This window comes from Ictalurus punctatus, chromosome 19 (assembly GCF_001660625.3).
Source record: "Ictalurus punctatus breed USDA103 chromosome 19, Coco_2.0, whole genome shotgun sequence".
In the NCBI taxonomy this organism is placed as follows: Eukaryota; Metazoa; Chordata; class Actinopteri; order Siluriformes; family Ictaluridae; genus Ictalurus; species Ictalurus punctatus.
In genome coordinates this window covers 26,170,889-26,186,702 of record NC_030434.2, presented here as the reverse complement: position 1 = coordinate 26,186,702, position 15,814 = coordinate 26,170,889, and the positions used below count along the sequence as shown (strand labels likewise).

Genomic DNA, 15,814 nt, shown 5'->3' with positions numbered 1-15,814 from the left:
ACATGTTGTGCTTGCAAATGTTTGATATCCATAAGAGCAGAGTATGATTATGAACAAAAGATCAAAAGGTTCAACAATAAAGACAATTTTCCACACTCAAAGCACATCGGGTACGAACAGCCACGCCCCAGTTAAAATTCGCAGACATCAAGACTTTTTCCTCATTCTGATGTTTGATGTGAACATGAACTGAAGCTCTTCACCTGAATCTGCATGAGTTTATGCATTGTGCCGCTGACACATGATTGGCTGATTGGATAACTGCATTAGGTGTTCCGACTTTATTACATATCAATTTAAACCAATGGGGGTGTGGCCTAACGGGGCAGAGATCCAAGATGGCCACCCCATAAATAACATCTCCGTGTTCAGCTACACACGATTTAATCACTTAATCTCTTTATTTAGCATTATTTTATCCATCATGTTCATGTGTCTGCTCTACCGTTGATCTGAAAACTTACACAAACAAAACAATTCACATCAAGCTGAAATCTGACCACATTTTGACATTTCTTTTTCTCGCTCAACTTCCCACCTTTCTCTGTGAAGCTCCTCAGTGCAGCTTAAACCCTCCTTCACTGTTTCTCCTTCCGTCTCCGAGGAACGTCTGTGTCTTTAAAAGACCACGGAGTGAATTTAAACTTCATTCTTTAAAGTTTTAACATTCATACAAATGGAAAACCACACGTGTAAGTGTTGAGGTGTACACCATAACGTCCAGTGTTTTATACAGTATATACATATAATAAATGCAGTAAAAGTGTTAAGCATTGAATAAAATACTTAAATATAAAACATTAAACAAACCAAAAACAGCCAATAATAATAATCTACTACTAATAATAAATAAAAGATAAACCCAGAAAACTAAAACAAATTGGAGTGCTAGATAAAATATAAAATAGATGATAAAAATAAAACTAATATATGTAAATAAAAAGAAGCAAAACTCAATGAAACGGAACAGAAAAAGTAAATAAGTATATAAACAAGAAATAAAATGGTAAACACAAAGATAAATCAAATTAATTTGCAAATAGAATAGATTAAAAAAAAAAAAGAAATTGGAAAACAATAACTAAAAATAACTTTTTTTAAAAACCCAATTTAAAATGTATAAATTCAGAACAAAAATAATAAAGTACAATATTAACAAACAATAAAGTAGCAATATATTTCAAAATATGTTAAGAAATTTTTAAAAAGTACATACCTATAATTATATATTTTGCCTGTTTTATAAAAAGAAAAAAAAAAAAAGATTGTGTACAGTTGGAATAAAATCTGCTGAATAAATGTAAAATAAATAAATAAATGAAGTAAATAATAAATAAATCCAGGCAGGAGACTGAGAGGAGTTTTTACAATGTACAACTTTATTTGAACTCTCAGTGGTTGGTAGTCACAGCACAGCTCGCATGTAGGAAGCCACACATCTATTATACAATGATGGGATATTTAAAATAAAAAAAGGAGGAAAAATAAACATTTAAAAAAAAAAAAAAAAATTAAAAACCTAAACCAAAGAGGAGAGTCCAACAGTCTTTTCCCCGCTCTTCTCTTTAAACTACAGCATTTTCATTTTAAAAGGCCACTGAAATGCATAAAATCTCTGATTCGCTCTGACTCTCGATAAAAAATAATGGACACGAGACTCCAGCCATGGCGTGGACAGTGCATGTAGATGTTTTTATTTAAAATGTAAAAAAAAAAAAAAAAAAAAAAAAGAAGAAGAATAAAGGAAGGACTGGGGTTAGCGGTATCTAGGCTTTAATTTTTTAGTGACGACACCTCGGCTAATACTAACAGCACTGAGGAGGAGGAGGAAAACAAAATAAAATACAGAAGAGCACTCAACGCGTGTGAAAAGTAGTGAAGTCGTATTATATTATTCTTATGTCACAATTACGGTGAATATTTATTTCTCTTAAAACTGAAAAAAGGATGCACTGGAGCCCCTCCCCTTATACCATACGAGGGGCGGCGGCACTACCGTTATTCAACAGCACTATAAAATAAAAAAAACAAAAGAAAAACAACAAAATATTTAAAACACACTTTCGTCCGCTGGAGCCGCGATGTTCGAACAGTAACCGACGGAGAAAAGCATCAACGCATGCCATGTGCTCGTCTCAAATACGATACGTACAGGTATATATACAGCTTCACTCAGTACCTGCTAAAAACACCGTGAGGATTAATTAAACACCGCCGCCTAAACACTACACACACTACTGACGGCCTGGGGGATGTAGAGAGGAGGAAGAGGATGGAGAGAGGAGGAGGAAGAGGATGGAGAGAGGAGGAGGAAGAGGATGGAGAGAGGAGGAGGAAGAGGATGGAGAGAGGAGGAGGAAGAGGATGAGAGGAGGAAGAGAGGAGGAGGAAGAGGATGGAGAGAGGAGGAGGAAGAGGATGAGAGGATGGAGAGAGGAGGAGGAAGAGGATGAGAGGATGGAGAGAGGAGGAGGATGGAGAGAGGAGGAAGAGGATGGAGAGAGGAGGAATAAAAGTAAAGGAGGAAGGAGGAAAAAGGAAGTGTGGTGAGGAAGATGGAAGAAAGGAGGAAGGAGGGAGGAGAAAAACAGAACAAAAAAAATAAAACTTGGGATTTTAAAAATAATGTACAGAGGGGAAAAAAGAATGAAGAGGGAAAGATTAAGAGCAGAGAACTGAGAAGAAAGTGGAAGAACGAAAAAAGGGGGAGGGACAAGCACTGAATCGAAGGGAACAAAGGAAGGAGAGAAAGAAGTGAACTTTTCTTCCTGCTGCCAGTTCAAGCGTTGTTTATAAAGGAGGCGTATTGCACATTCAGTGAAAGCTCAACATTCCACCAGAACTCACACAGAGGAGAGTGTGTGTGTGAGTGTGAGTGTGTGTGTGTGAGTGTGTGTGAGTGTGTGTGTGTGTGTGTGTGTGAGAGAGGAGGGTTGGCGGGGGTTCAGGTTTCGTGCACCAACACTGCTGAATCCTGGGAAATCCGCTGCTGAGAAGCAGTACCACAGAGGGAGAACAAATGGGGCGGGGCTTCTACATGAAAGGGAGGATAAAAGAGGGAAAAAGTGAGAGAGGGAGAAGGTGGGCGAGAGAGATACACTCAGTGTGCAGGAAGGAGAAGGAAAATAAAGGAAAATTTGTGGCACCAATAAACTGTTTTTCTTTATTTCCTTTTTTTCTGTACAAACGAAGGCGTGTGGGTTAAAGCCTTCTCTCTGCCCTGTAAACTGCCGACGTGTGTGTGTGTGTGTGCGCGAGTGAGTGTGTGTGTGTGCGCGAGTGAGTGAGTGTACTGCAGCAGCCAGACCAAACATCAAGAAAAGAAGTGAGCCATTAGAGGACAAGTAGAGTGAGCGAGTGATAGAGAGATAGAGGAGGATGGATGTGTTTTGTTGTGTGTTTGCTGTAACACGGCTCTCAGCCTGTAATACCCCACACTGAACACAGGGGGCACTGCTCTACTTAGAAAGTTTACTAATGACTCGGATCAGAGCGCCGTTCTCGTCCTTTAGCCTCTGGTTGTCTGCCTTCAAGTCGGGTAGCGTCTGAAAGACAAAAGAAAAAAGAAGAAGAGAAGTTAGAGACGTGAGCTGGTCAGTTGAGTGACGTTCAACACGTTTCTGTTAGAGAGCGCCGGTTCCACGTGTAGAACACGTTCCTCATTAACATCACTCATCAGTGTGCCCAACAAATCCTCTCCAGAGACACACATGCTTTCTGCCAGTTCTCCCTCTCTACTCTGTTCATCTTCTCTTCTTCACCCCGAGCCTATTTGCCCTTTCTCTACTTCCTCTCTCACCTTGACCTATTTTCCCCATCCCCTCTATTTCCATCCTCCTTTTCCCTTCTCTCTCTCTTTTCTTTGCTACTCATTTTTCCATTACTTTCCTTTCTCTCTTCCTCAATCATCCCATCTCTTAATTTCATTTCCTTCCTTCCCATCCAGACCTCCTTTTCCCCCTTCATCCATTCCTCAATTCTTTTCTTTTCCCTCCATCCTTTTCCTTAATTCCTTTCTTTCCTCTTTTCCATTTCCTACATTCCCCCTCTTTCCCTCTATATTTCCTTCCCGACTTCACCTCATCCCTACTTACCTTCCCATCTTTTCATCCATACTTTTTTCCCTGTCTTCCCTTCCCCGTTTTCTTTTCTTCTATACATCCTTCCCCAGTGTCTGTTCCCCCCTTTCATTTCCTTACTCCTTTCCTCCATTTCATTTTCCCCTTGCATCCTTACTCTACCCCCTTTTTGCTTATTTCCCCTTTTCCATCACCTACTTCTTTCTGCCCCTCCTTCCTTTCCTCCTTCCCTTCCTAAGTCTGTACTTGTGTTAACTTCCTGTTTCCAAACTTGCACACTTCCTGTTTCCCTCTCTTTATGGTTTAATTTTGCTTCTTCACTCCTATACTTTTCTTTTTTTTGTTGTTCTGTCATAACCACCAAGTCTTTACTTTTTTATTTGTCTGGAAACAAACAGTGCACCGGGATGAGCTGTATTTGATCTGGCCGGGGAGTGGGAGGAGTCAGAGGTGCACACTGATGACAGTAGAGCGCAGTGATTGGTTAAACGATGTCGGATCTTGTTCCAGGAATGTGTTCTACTTAAAGAAATCATGCGTATCTGTGCTCCGTTACTGTTTACACCCTTGTCGACTCTGAAGCAACTCTGCTTCTTTGTACAGGCTCGTATCGGCTCGCTAAGAGCTGAGCATGCTAGCTAACTGTGTGTAAACCTGTAATCCCGGTTTGTTCATGGAGTGGCTGGCCGCTTTCCGTCCCAGGGAGTCCTCCATGTTACCTTCTGGCTCTCCCTTTTACTTATGGGGGTATAACTAGTCTTGCTGGTGTCCCTGCTTGCACTCATACAAAGTACATTGTCCTTAACCATTACAGGACAATAAGCATACCAAATAATCTCTCTCTCTCTTTCTGTCAAGCTACACGATACTCCTGAGATGCCAGTGACCCTGACCCCTTCTGCTCTCCGGACCTGCCGGATCCATCCTGATGACCTACTTCTGTTTGTTGTTCTCATCAGTTGGAGTCACATGCTGCTGCTGAGGACGTCCCCACATGGTGCAGCCTAAAGATCAGTGAGATTACTGAGGATGGTTCCACTTAAAAACCATAAAGATGGCTTTGGACCCAATTCATATGAACAGTTTTGCTATGATGGATTTAGGACTGCAATTGCCACAAACCATTTTACACTCGAGTCTCCATCAGTGAACAGTGGAGAAGTTCAACAAAACAGACTTAATATAGAAACTGTAATGAATTTCCCTGTGTACACAACTGCACTATTTGAGCATATAGTATTAGCACATTTATAGACGGGTGTATTTATTTATAATCGCACTATTCATTGTTACCCAGATGAGGACGGGTTCCTTCTGAGTCTGGTTCCTCTCAAGGTTTCTTCCTCGTATCATCTCAGGGAGTTTTTCCTCACCACCGTCGCCTCTGGCTGCTCATTAGGGATAAATTCATACATTTAACATCTATATCCTGAGTTTATATATTTCTGTACCGCTGCTCTGGGACAACATCCACTGTTAAACGCGCTGAGGAAGTCGACAAGAGCAGGACGGTCACGTGATCTTGAACGCCTAAGCTACAGAATCCTCTCACGGCAGGCCAAAACTCCAAAACACCAGCCATGCGTTGGAGAATTAGCAAACAAATGCTAAAATTCTTCTCACACACACATACTTACTTATGGTAGTCCATTGTGTCCGATGATGACATTCCTCCTGATTAATGCTGTGCTCTCTGATGGCTATAGAGTCCAATCCATGACCTACAAATTTTATTGCATGTTGGACATGTGAAGTCTGGGTTAGTGGGTTATGTTTATTCATGTTTCTCTTTGACTCAATCTGCTCTAATCCTGTGTGGCAGAGCTGCTGCCAGATGGAACAATAAACAGCAGCTTCTTCCAGTCGTGAGGGGTCGATTTGACATTTCCTCAGTGATTTTTTAGCTGGTCTTTGTACCATTTATTCTGACCCCCGGTGGACCACTGGCCCAGAAGAAGTTGTCCATACAGAACTTGCCCTTGCAGGTGATCTGGAGGCAACCTAATAACATGCCCAAGCCAGCTCAGTTGGTGTTCAGTGACCGTGGCCTCCATGCTCTTGCAGTTTGTCCTCCCAAGCACTTCGGAATGTGGTACACGATCACAGCACGTGACCCCCAAGATTCGCTGTAGGCATCTTATATGATGCATTCTAGCATAATTAGGTAGTGCTGTATGTGTTCCAGGCTTCACAGGTATATAGGACAGTAGTTATACAGATGGCTTTATAGATGGAAACTTTGGTGTGCAGATGAAGATGCTTGTTTTGAAAGACCTTTTGTTGGCATTTGCTGAAAGCTGCAGAGGCTTGTTTTATCCTGTTGTGGATTTCGTGGTGAAGACGGGCATAGTGGGTGGGGGACTGGACCTTCATTGGCCTATCACCGCAGTCTTGGTAATGTTGACTGACAAGCCCAGTCTGCTGTAGGCCTTCACGGCCATGGTAAGGATGGTTTGCAGTTCCTCTGGGAACAGGCAATCAGCAGCATACTGCAACTCAAGGGCCTGCACTGCTGAGGCCTTAGTGGCTGCCCAGAGCCTTCGGGCCCGGAGCCCGGGAGCCTTCGGAGCCATATTCAAATGGAGCCTTCGGAACCATTAAAAAGGTTTCCATCTAGTCTGAAGTCTATAGTGATTCCACTAATGTTTTTCAGCTGGTCATGAAGAAGCTTCGTGACACATAGGAGGATGTTGAAAAGCACCAGTGCCAACACACACCCTTGTCTTACTCCAGTGTGTATATTAAAAGCAACCAATTTCTGTCCCCCTAGGTTCACATGAGCCACCATCCTGTCATGGAACTGTGACAGGATGTTCACAAATTTTCCAGGGCAGCCAAATTTGATCAGGAAGTCCCAGAGTAGCAATTGATTCAGTGTAGAAAGCTTTGGAGAGAACAAAAATGCCATGAAAAGGTCCTGATGATGTTCATAACACTTTTCTTGTAGCTGTCTTATTGTGAAAATGATGTCCACAGTGTCTCCGGTTCTTCTCGTAACCACACTATAACTCTGGCAACAGATGTTCTGTTAGGTTCTCCACCAGCCTGCATAGCATGACTTTTGCCAGGACCTTGCAACAGCTAGCAGTGAAATGCCACGACTGTTGACACAGATGGATGTGTCACCCTTGTTTTTGTAAAGAGTGACAATCCCTCCATTGTTGAGGGATATTCTCCTGGTCCCAGACCTGCAGGGTCTATTGGTGAATTATCCTGGCACATAAGTGTGAGAAGCTCTGCTGAGATACTGTCATCTGCCAGGGGACTTGTTATTTTTCATGGAGTTGATAGCTGCCAACACCTCTTGAAACGTTGGTGGGTGGTCAATGACTTGAATGGGTGGCCAATTAGGCAGCTCCTCCAGGATGGAGATCAGTTGGGGAGTACTGGTTGAGAAGTGCTTCAAAATGTTCAGTCCACCGTGCCAAAACCTTTTTTTGATCTTTTAAGACCATCAATCCATCCACCACTTTTAGAGGTGTGATTGAGCAGCTCCTAGGGCCACATATGGTCTTTATGGAGTTGTAGACATTGTGCATGTCTTTTCTATCAGCACATGATTGGATTTCTTGAGCTTTCTTTATCCACCATGTATTTGTAAAGTACATAAGGTTGTTTGTACCTCCTTGCTTGCTGTTTGCCACTGTTGCCGGAGGATAGTGGATGCAGGGCAGTTAAGAGTAGCCCTGTGTGCTCTGCACATGATTTCCAGCAGGGATATGATGGTATTGAAGTTCTCGTTGAACCGGTCCTGATGTTTTCTGGTTTTATAGCCTAAAGAGTCAACAGCAACTATATATAGCACTGAGGTTCTGGAGGTCCATTTCTGATCCATGGTGTTATCAGAGCACAAGATGGTCTTAAACTCTGGTGCCTTCATACCTACAGAATGATGGAACATGTTCCTTGCTGGAGCTGACTTTAGTTTAGCACAGTTCAGCTGCTTTTTAGTGGATTTCCTGAGGCGCTGTGGGTGAGGGACTTTGATGTGGAGCTTGGTCATAATCAGGTGGTGATCCTTCCAGCATTCTGCACCACTCATGGCCTAGGCCAACAAGACATCACTGGTGTCAACACGACTTGTTATGACAGTCAATCGGGTGCCAATGTTTTGATTGTGGATGCATTCAAGATGTTTCGTATTTAATCTTCTGCTGAAACAGTCCATTTGTAATGCTGAGGTCATGCTCTGCACAGTGTTAGCAACCTCAAGCCACTCAAGCATTGACCTGCCGGACCCGGTGTCTAGCCATTACTCCACGGCATAAATTGCTGTTTCCTCCCACACTACCCAGAATAAAAATTCTGTCATTCCTGTTGACACAGTGAAGGCTGTCATCTAACAGTTGATAGAAGCTATCCTTCACACTGTTGTCTGATGGTAGTGTGGGTGCATATGCACTTAGAGTAGCATAGCTTGACTTTGCTAGGGGGATACGGAGGGTCATCAGCCTCTCACTTATTCCAGTTGGTGTTTCAGTAGAAGGCTGTTCCTGATTGCCAGTCCCACACCATGCTGATGTTGGCCACCAGGGGGGTAGCCTCTCTGGAAGAAGGTTTACCCACTTCCCTCTCCTTTCGGAGAACCCTCATGCAGGAGCCTTGCCTCGCTAAGAGCACGTCGTTGCACCTCAGTTCCTCAGCAATCAGTATGGTACTTCTATGAGGTCTACTGCAATCACTATCCTGGAGGGTCCTGACAGTCCATGTTGCCAGTTTGAAAGTAATCATCTTATTTTGACCACAAGATGGAATTCCCAGTAGGCACAATAACCTACCCAGGACATTGTAGAATGGACAATTTTAGGCCACCTTTTCTAGGCCCTTCCCCTATTGGAGTGAGCAGTTCGGTCCCTAAATAGGGCTGCTCAGTTGCACAGGGGTCTACGAAAGCAGCTGCCGGTCAACCCCAGCTGCTAGCGACCTTTACCCTGTGCCGCTGACATGCAGGGTTCTAAATTAGGAGCTCTCAGTCCATTCTCCCCTGCTCCTGTCGCCAGATGCCCCAGTGCCACCAGACTTCAACCAGATGTAAGGACAGATATTGTGCACCGTGGTCAGAGGTGGAGACCTACACACACAGTTTAAATTTTTTTTTTTTTTTTTTTTTTTCTAAAAGAGTGCCACAGGGGGTGTTCAGTCCCCAGTAGCTCTATCTTTGTGACGATGAGATAAATCTCAGCAGCAAGGCGGGAAACAAAGGATGACCAGTCCCCCATCATGGCTGCAGGAGGCTGCTGGAGCTCCAGTCTGTCCAAGGACCACCTAATGTGTGCCACCGACACATGCTTTTCTCTCAGGGTGTGCTCCCCTAGCCTTTGTCTTAATAGACTTACCCACAAGGCAGCAGGGCAGTGGCTGGTCATAGACAACCTCTAGGGACCACTGCAGCTCCAAGATCCCCCACCGAAGTTATCCACAAAGCACCCAGTTACCGTGTGTGGCCACAGGGAGGCCTGGCAGGAGTCTTAGTGAAGGAGAGGCTATGTACTGGGAGGGGCAGATTTACGCAAAATGCTGCTTCCGTGTTCACCACAAGGGCTAGCCAGAGGCAGCAAGCTATAAGCAAGAGGTTACCAAGCAGGCGGGAAGCAAGCATGCAACTTCCCTCTAACTACGGCACTGCCGCAGTAGTTGCATCACCTGACCCTGCGGGCTAGGTCTCTCTCACTCTCACACACACACACACACACACACACACACACACACACAGTCTGAAGTACAAAGCATTAATCAGTTTAATTATGATAAGTATTTAGCTAGCAAAAGTAATCAGGATTAAACAGAATGTGTATGATGTGCATCACTACACAGGGTAGATTGCTAGCAAACTTGACTAGCCACCAAGCGTCAGACATAACGTCAGTAGCCGGCTAGCTAAGATAATCTTACTGTGGTTATGTAACTAGTGTATGATTGATGGATCTTAAGCTCCACCCCTTGCTGACCCAGGGACAACAGGATGCAACACACACTTGTTAAACGACCATGATAATTAACACTACCACCCGATGATCACGCGGTTCTACAGTCCTCGGCTCACGTCCAATCAGAAAACATGGCCAAGTTTCTGTTAGCGAGAATACTTTTGGATTTATTGGCGTAATCGTGTTTTATTCGTCCGGCTCTGTCCCGCAGTTACACACCTCGTTTATCTTACGGACAGGAAACATGGCAATAAAACAGTCCATAAAATCCACACACACACACACACACACACACTAAACACGAGTCCCACTGACCAAAAGTGAAACTAATAAACCGAGACACGAAATAAAGGCGGATAAATAAAGTCCACCTATATAAATGAGGAAAGTGAATGAAGTAAGCTGTAGAAGTATAATTTCTTTTTAAATATATATTTTAAGAAAAAAATTAATTTAAAAGAAATAAAAACATAATTCTTAAGTAAAAAGTTATTCATCCTTTTATATGCATATACTTATTTTATTAAAAATCTCTTTTGAAATGTTATAAAGAACTATGCTATATCAGAATATAAAGAGAATATTTACTAATATAAATATATTATAGAAAATATAATAATTTTATTAACTTTTAAGAAAAGAAAATTAAGAGAATTAAGATATTTCCATCTTAAACATTTTGGGGGAATTTTGATAAAATGGTATAATTGTATATTTTTGTTACAACTTTTATTAAAAATGTTTCATAAAAATTGAGGATGAAAATGAAAATATCTACAACTACAATACATTTTTAGTACTTTTAGTATTTTAAAAGTAAAAGGAAAAATAGTGTTTTCGTAATAAATAGTAGGTTATGAAAAATGTCTTGCAATAAGACTTAAATGCGTGTGTGTGTGTGTGTGTGTGTGTGTATTAGGATGCATGAGTGCAGAAGCCATGCAGTCCAGTAAAACCTCAGGCAACAGAACCAGAACCGGGGAAAAAATAAAATAAAAATCACAGAATTATTAAGAGTAAAATATAAAGCTCTGAAATGAGCAGAGAGCTGAAAGGCAGATCAGTTCATGCAGGAAGCCAGTCAGTCCACACGGAGCTCCACGTCACACCAACACACTCCAAACCCAAATCTCTCCAACAGCACTCACATTTATTACTGAGAAACCCACAAATAAAAACACTCCTCAATTATCCACCTCCAATACTCAACAATAAATACACAATACACACGAATAACACACCCGTAACACTACAGTCTCCTGCTTTCCACTTCATCACAATGCACGGGTTTATAAGAGTTATAACTAATAATACAAATATGCTTGTTGGATAAAATATTAATAAACACATTACAATAACGAACACGTAATGTATAATGGAAAAATAGGGAAAATATTCTTTCATTTCGTTTGTAATCATTTTAATTCTTTATATTATAATTATTATTATTATTATTATTATTATTACTCCATTTTCAGACAAAGATCTCACAATATCTCAAAAGAATAGTGTGATATAATTTATCACTATATCACCACATCTCGCCCAGCTCTTGGTCCCTTATAGCCACTTAAAACATCAAAGTGTATTGTGTATTCGTGTTTTTGATTTTGAAAAATAAATAAATTCACCTAAATGTTTCTGACTCGGATTATTTGCGTCGTAACGGATTACGAGGCTGACACGCGAGAGATTTCTCAGTAATAACATCGCTGTGTCAAGAAATGCAGGGAAATTCTGAAAAGGGGCGGAGCAACAGCAGGCAGCACCTGCCTGTCTACAGGAGAGGGCGGAGCCAAAACGGAACGTGTAAAACCGAGTGGGCGGGGCTTATAGATCAGCAGCGGGCAGTTTGTAGAGAACGCGGGCCAAAGCTCTGTTCTCCGCCTGCAATCGCTCATTATACTGCCTCAGAGCCTGAACCTGCTTTATCTCCGGGAGGTTCTACACACACACACACACACACACACACACACACACACACGATGGGGGGAGAGAGAGAGACAGATGGAAAAGAGAGAGGCAAGTAGAGAAGAAGGAAAAGGGGGAAAAAGAATGAGGAACAGGCGGAAGAGAGATTAAAGGAAAGAATAGTGGGGGAAAAACAGGAAAAGAAAGGGGGATGAGAGAGAGAGAGAGAGAGAGAACAGAAATTAGAGCAACAGAAACAAGTGCTTACAACATGAAAGGGGAAAGAACGTGAGATCAAAGTGTGATGTCTAACAGTGTAAAACACGTGTGGCTTTGGTTTAAACAAGTGTCATTACAGTCATAAACACACACACACACACACAAATATTCCTGGTATTCTTCTTTTATTAAAAAAGCGCTTTGTCTTGTGATATTTTAGGAAAACAATACTTATGTTCAGAGAATTTACGAAGAAAAGCAAAAAAATAAAATTCTTAAAGGACTAGTTCACAAAAGTCGTTTTTGTGTATTATGCAAATGAGCCGAATGTCGAGCGGACGGCAGTGCTTGGACCCCTAATAAATACAATTTACACAAAGCTAGCTGGCATTCGAAAATATAAACAAATTAATCTACACACCGGAGACCATCACCTCTCGCTCCTCGCTGTCGTTATACCTCTTTTCTTCATTTCTTATTTTTTCCTTTGTTTTGTCTATCCATCACCGAATTCAGGAACATCGCCCACGTTACATACCCGTCTAGCTACTATTTACTGCCATTAATATGAGGAGAGTCTCATCATTTGTATTACAGTCGCACAGAAACACACACACGCACCAAAATAAAATCATATTAAATAGCTTCACTCAAGGAAGATAAAAATCGTTTTTTAAAGTGTTTCAGGTTTATACAGGTCACTGTGTGTGTGTGTGTGTGTGTGTGTGTGTGTATAAATAAAAGTACCTTAAGCTCCTCCTCCATCTCAGAGATCTTTCTTTCTAGAGCTCGTCTTTCCTGCAAAAAAAAGTAAAATAAATTTATGAGGCATACACACATTAACACACAGATATGATAGACTACAGTACACTCACACATGGACGCTCACACAAACACACTCGCACGCAAGTACACTCATTCGTGAACACACTTGCGTACACAAACACTCACATGCAAGGACACTCGCATTTAATTACACACACACACACACACACACACACACACACACATAGATATGCATGTTAGTACACTTACACAAACACTCGCATGCAAGTACACTCACACAGAAAACACCTACACTTGCATGCAAGCACACATATACTCACATGTAAGTACAAACACACTCACATGCAAGTAAACTCAAATACACATACACTTGCATGTAATTACACATACACAAACACTCCTGTAACTACACTCGCATGCAAGCACACTCCTACACAAACACTCATGCAAGTACACTCGTGCACACACACACGCGTTACAGTTGCATGAACAAAATGCACGTGTATTCGCACGCACATGTATGTATGTGCACCCAGAGACACACAGTCGCATGCACATACGCACATTCACCCGCACACACGCCTACACACACTTGTAAACACATACACATGAATGCGCACACAGGTATGTACGATTGCATGCACTCACGCACACACACGTAAAACACAGAGGTGAAAGTGAAACACAAGTTGCTGTGTGGAAACCAATCAAAGCCAAACTTCTGAAATAAACAGTGTTGTGTACAGACATACACACAATGAATAAACAACATGATACACACTGAGTGTCCAGTTTATTAGGTACATACCTCACCTAAACACTTAGAATGTACGATGGACCAAACCATCACTCCGCTAAATCTCGCAGCTGGCAGTCCTAATTGTGTTTACTGGATAAAATGCGCTAGCTAACTTACAGAACACGTACATTTCCACCACACTTTCTAAAACGTGATTCTCTCTCTCTCTCTCACGCGCACACACAGTGTTTACGTGTAAAACAATCAAACACACAGTGATTAGTGTTTACTTGATCAGACACAGTGAATGCAAAACTTTACAATACACACACAGATGTAAAGGTGACCACTCAAACACACACGCATGTGTAACACAGGGCTTTTCGTGATTGGCTGACAGAGCTGGCACACGACCACCCCCCCGTTTTTTTTTTCTGGCAGTGACAGGCGTGTGGATCGGCCAATAGCAGAGCTGGATAAAGTTAATTTATATGGACGTTACCGAAAGCACCGAGCCGGTACTGAGACCTGGCAGCAACCTTCAGATATAAACCAGTGGAAGGAGTTAAGGGTCTCAAACACACACACACACACACACACACACACACACATTTTTGTGTTAAACAGAGTAATGTGTGTGTAAAGTGTTTACCCTTTTCTCCATCTCCAGCTGTGATCTATCAGCGAAGCGCTCCTGTCTCTGTAAACACACACACACACAGAATTAACTCATCAGCAGTGTGTTATGGATGTTTTTGAAAGTGAGTTAAAAGACAAGTATAAGTGCATTCATTGGAATATAAGTGTATATGTGAAAGCAGAGCAAATAAAATTTAAAAAAAACTTTTTTTTTTTTTTAACATTTTTAAACAATTTAATATTTTATGATTGTATATTATTTATGTTTTAAATACATTAAAGTCACATATACAAGCACAATGAACATCAGCAGCCGTACTGAACTGGAGATCAGGTGACCATGAGCCGTGTTCTGAAACTGTTCAGTCAGGAAAAAGCTTTTTAACCTGATATTTAATAATAGAAGGTTTTTAAAAAAATAAATTCTAAATTAAACAAAGTTAGAAATGAAAATTTTAAAAGTATTGCATATAATAAACAGTATCATTGAGAAGAAAAACTTTATAGTACAGTATACTTGAAAAAGTACAGTAGGTACTGCTTATTTTGTGACCAAAAAATTAAATAAAATATAATAAAAATTTAATACATGATTTCTAAATATTTTCAGTAAATTTTATTTAACTATAAATTATAAAAGTTATTTCTTTTATAAACTTTTTTTTTTTTTTAAAGAATAGCACATGAACAAAAAGTTTCATCATGAAAAGATATATAATTTGCTAGTGTATTTACCTGTGACCCCGCTCCACCCTCTAAACCGCCCCTCCACCTCTAACCCCCCCCTCACCTCTAACCTGTAACCCCCCCTCACCTCTAACCCCCCTCCACCTCTAACCTGTAACCCCCCCCTCACCTGTGGCCTAATCCCCTGTAACAATCGCACCTGTAACCCCCACTCAGCTGTAACCTTTCCACCCCCTCACCTGTAACTATAACCCCCCACTCACCTCTAAACTATAACCCCCCCGCCCCACCTGTGACTAAATTGAAACCCTCTAACTTGTAACCCCCCCTCACCTAACCTGTAACACTCAAACCCCGCTCTAACCTGTAACCCCCCCGTAAACCTCTAACCTGTAACCCCCCCATTCACCTGTAACCCTCTAACCTGTAACCCTGTAACCCCCTCACCTGTAACCCTCTAACCCCTCTCACCTGTAACCCCCTCACCTGTAACCCTCTAACCTGTAACCCTCTAACCCCTCTCACCTGTAAACCTCTAACCTGTAACCCCCCCATTCACCTGTAACCCTCTAAAGCCCCTCACCTGTAACCCTCTAACCTGTAAACCTCTAACCCCCTCACCTGTAACCCTCTAACCCCTCTCACCTGTAAACCTCTAACCCCCTCATCTGTAACCCTCTAACCCCCTCACCTGTAAACCTCTAACCCTCTAACCCTCTCACCTGTAAACCTCTAACCCCCTCACCTGTAACCCTCTAACCCCTCTCACCTGTAAACCTCTAACCCCCTCACCTGTAACCCTCTAACCCCTCTCACCTGTAAACCTC

The 15,814-nt window shown here is 41.9% G+C and overlaps 1 protein-coding gene across 11 annotated transcripts in view; it reads right to left on the bottom strand.

Annotated features, from left to right (window-relative positions):
- Nucleotides 1–1,358: 1,358 nt before the first annotated feature.
- ppp1r12a (protein phosphatase 1, regulatory subunit 12A) overlaps nt 1,359–15,814 on the bottom strand; it is a 64,903-nt gene continuing 50,447 nt past the window's right edge. For 5 of the 11 annotated variants that reach the window (XR_006984168.2, XR_006984169.2, XR_006984170.2 and 2 more), the window contains 4 exons: nt 14,314–14,361; nt 12,884–12,934; nt 11,780–11,950; nt 1,359–3,545 (listed from right to left, as the gene is read on the bottom strand). Coding sequence is in view for 6 of the 11 variants with exons in the window: in XM_017493747.3 (XP_017349236.1) it covers nt 3,459–3,545; nt 12,884–12,934; nt 14,314–14,361 (186 nt within the window). In the remaining 5 variants the exon portion in view is untranslated. Of the gene's footprint in view, nt 3,546–11,779; nt 11,951–12,883; nt 12,935–14,163; nt 14,201–14,313; nt 14,362–15,814 lie in introns of those variants that run through there. The other 6 variants (XM_017493747.3, XM_017493748.3, XM_053688489.1 and 3 more) reach the window with 3 other exon arrangements.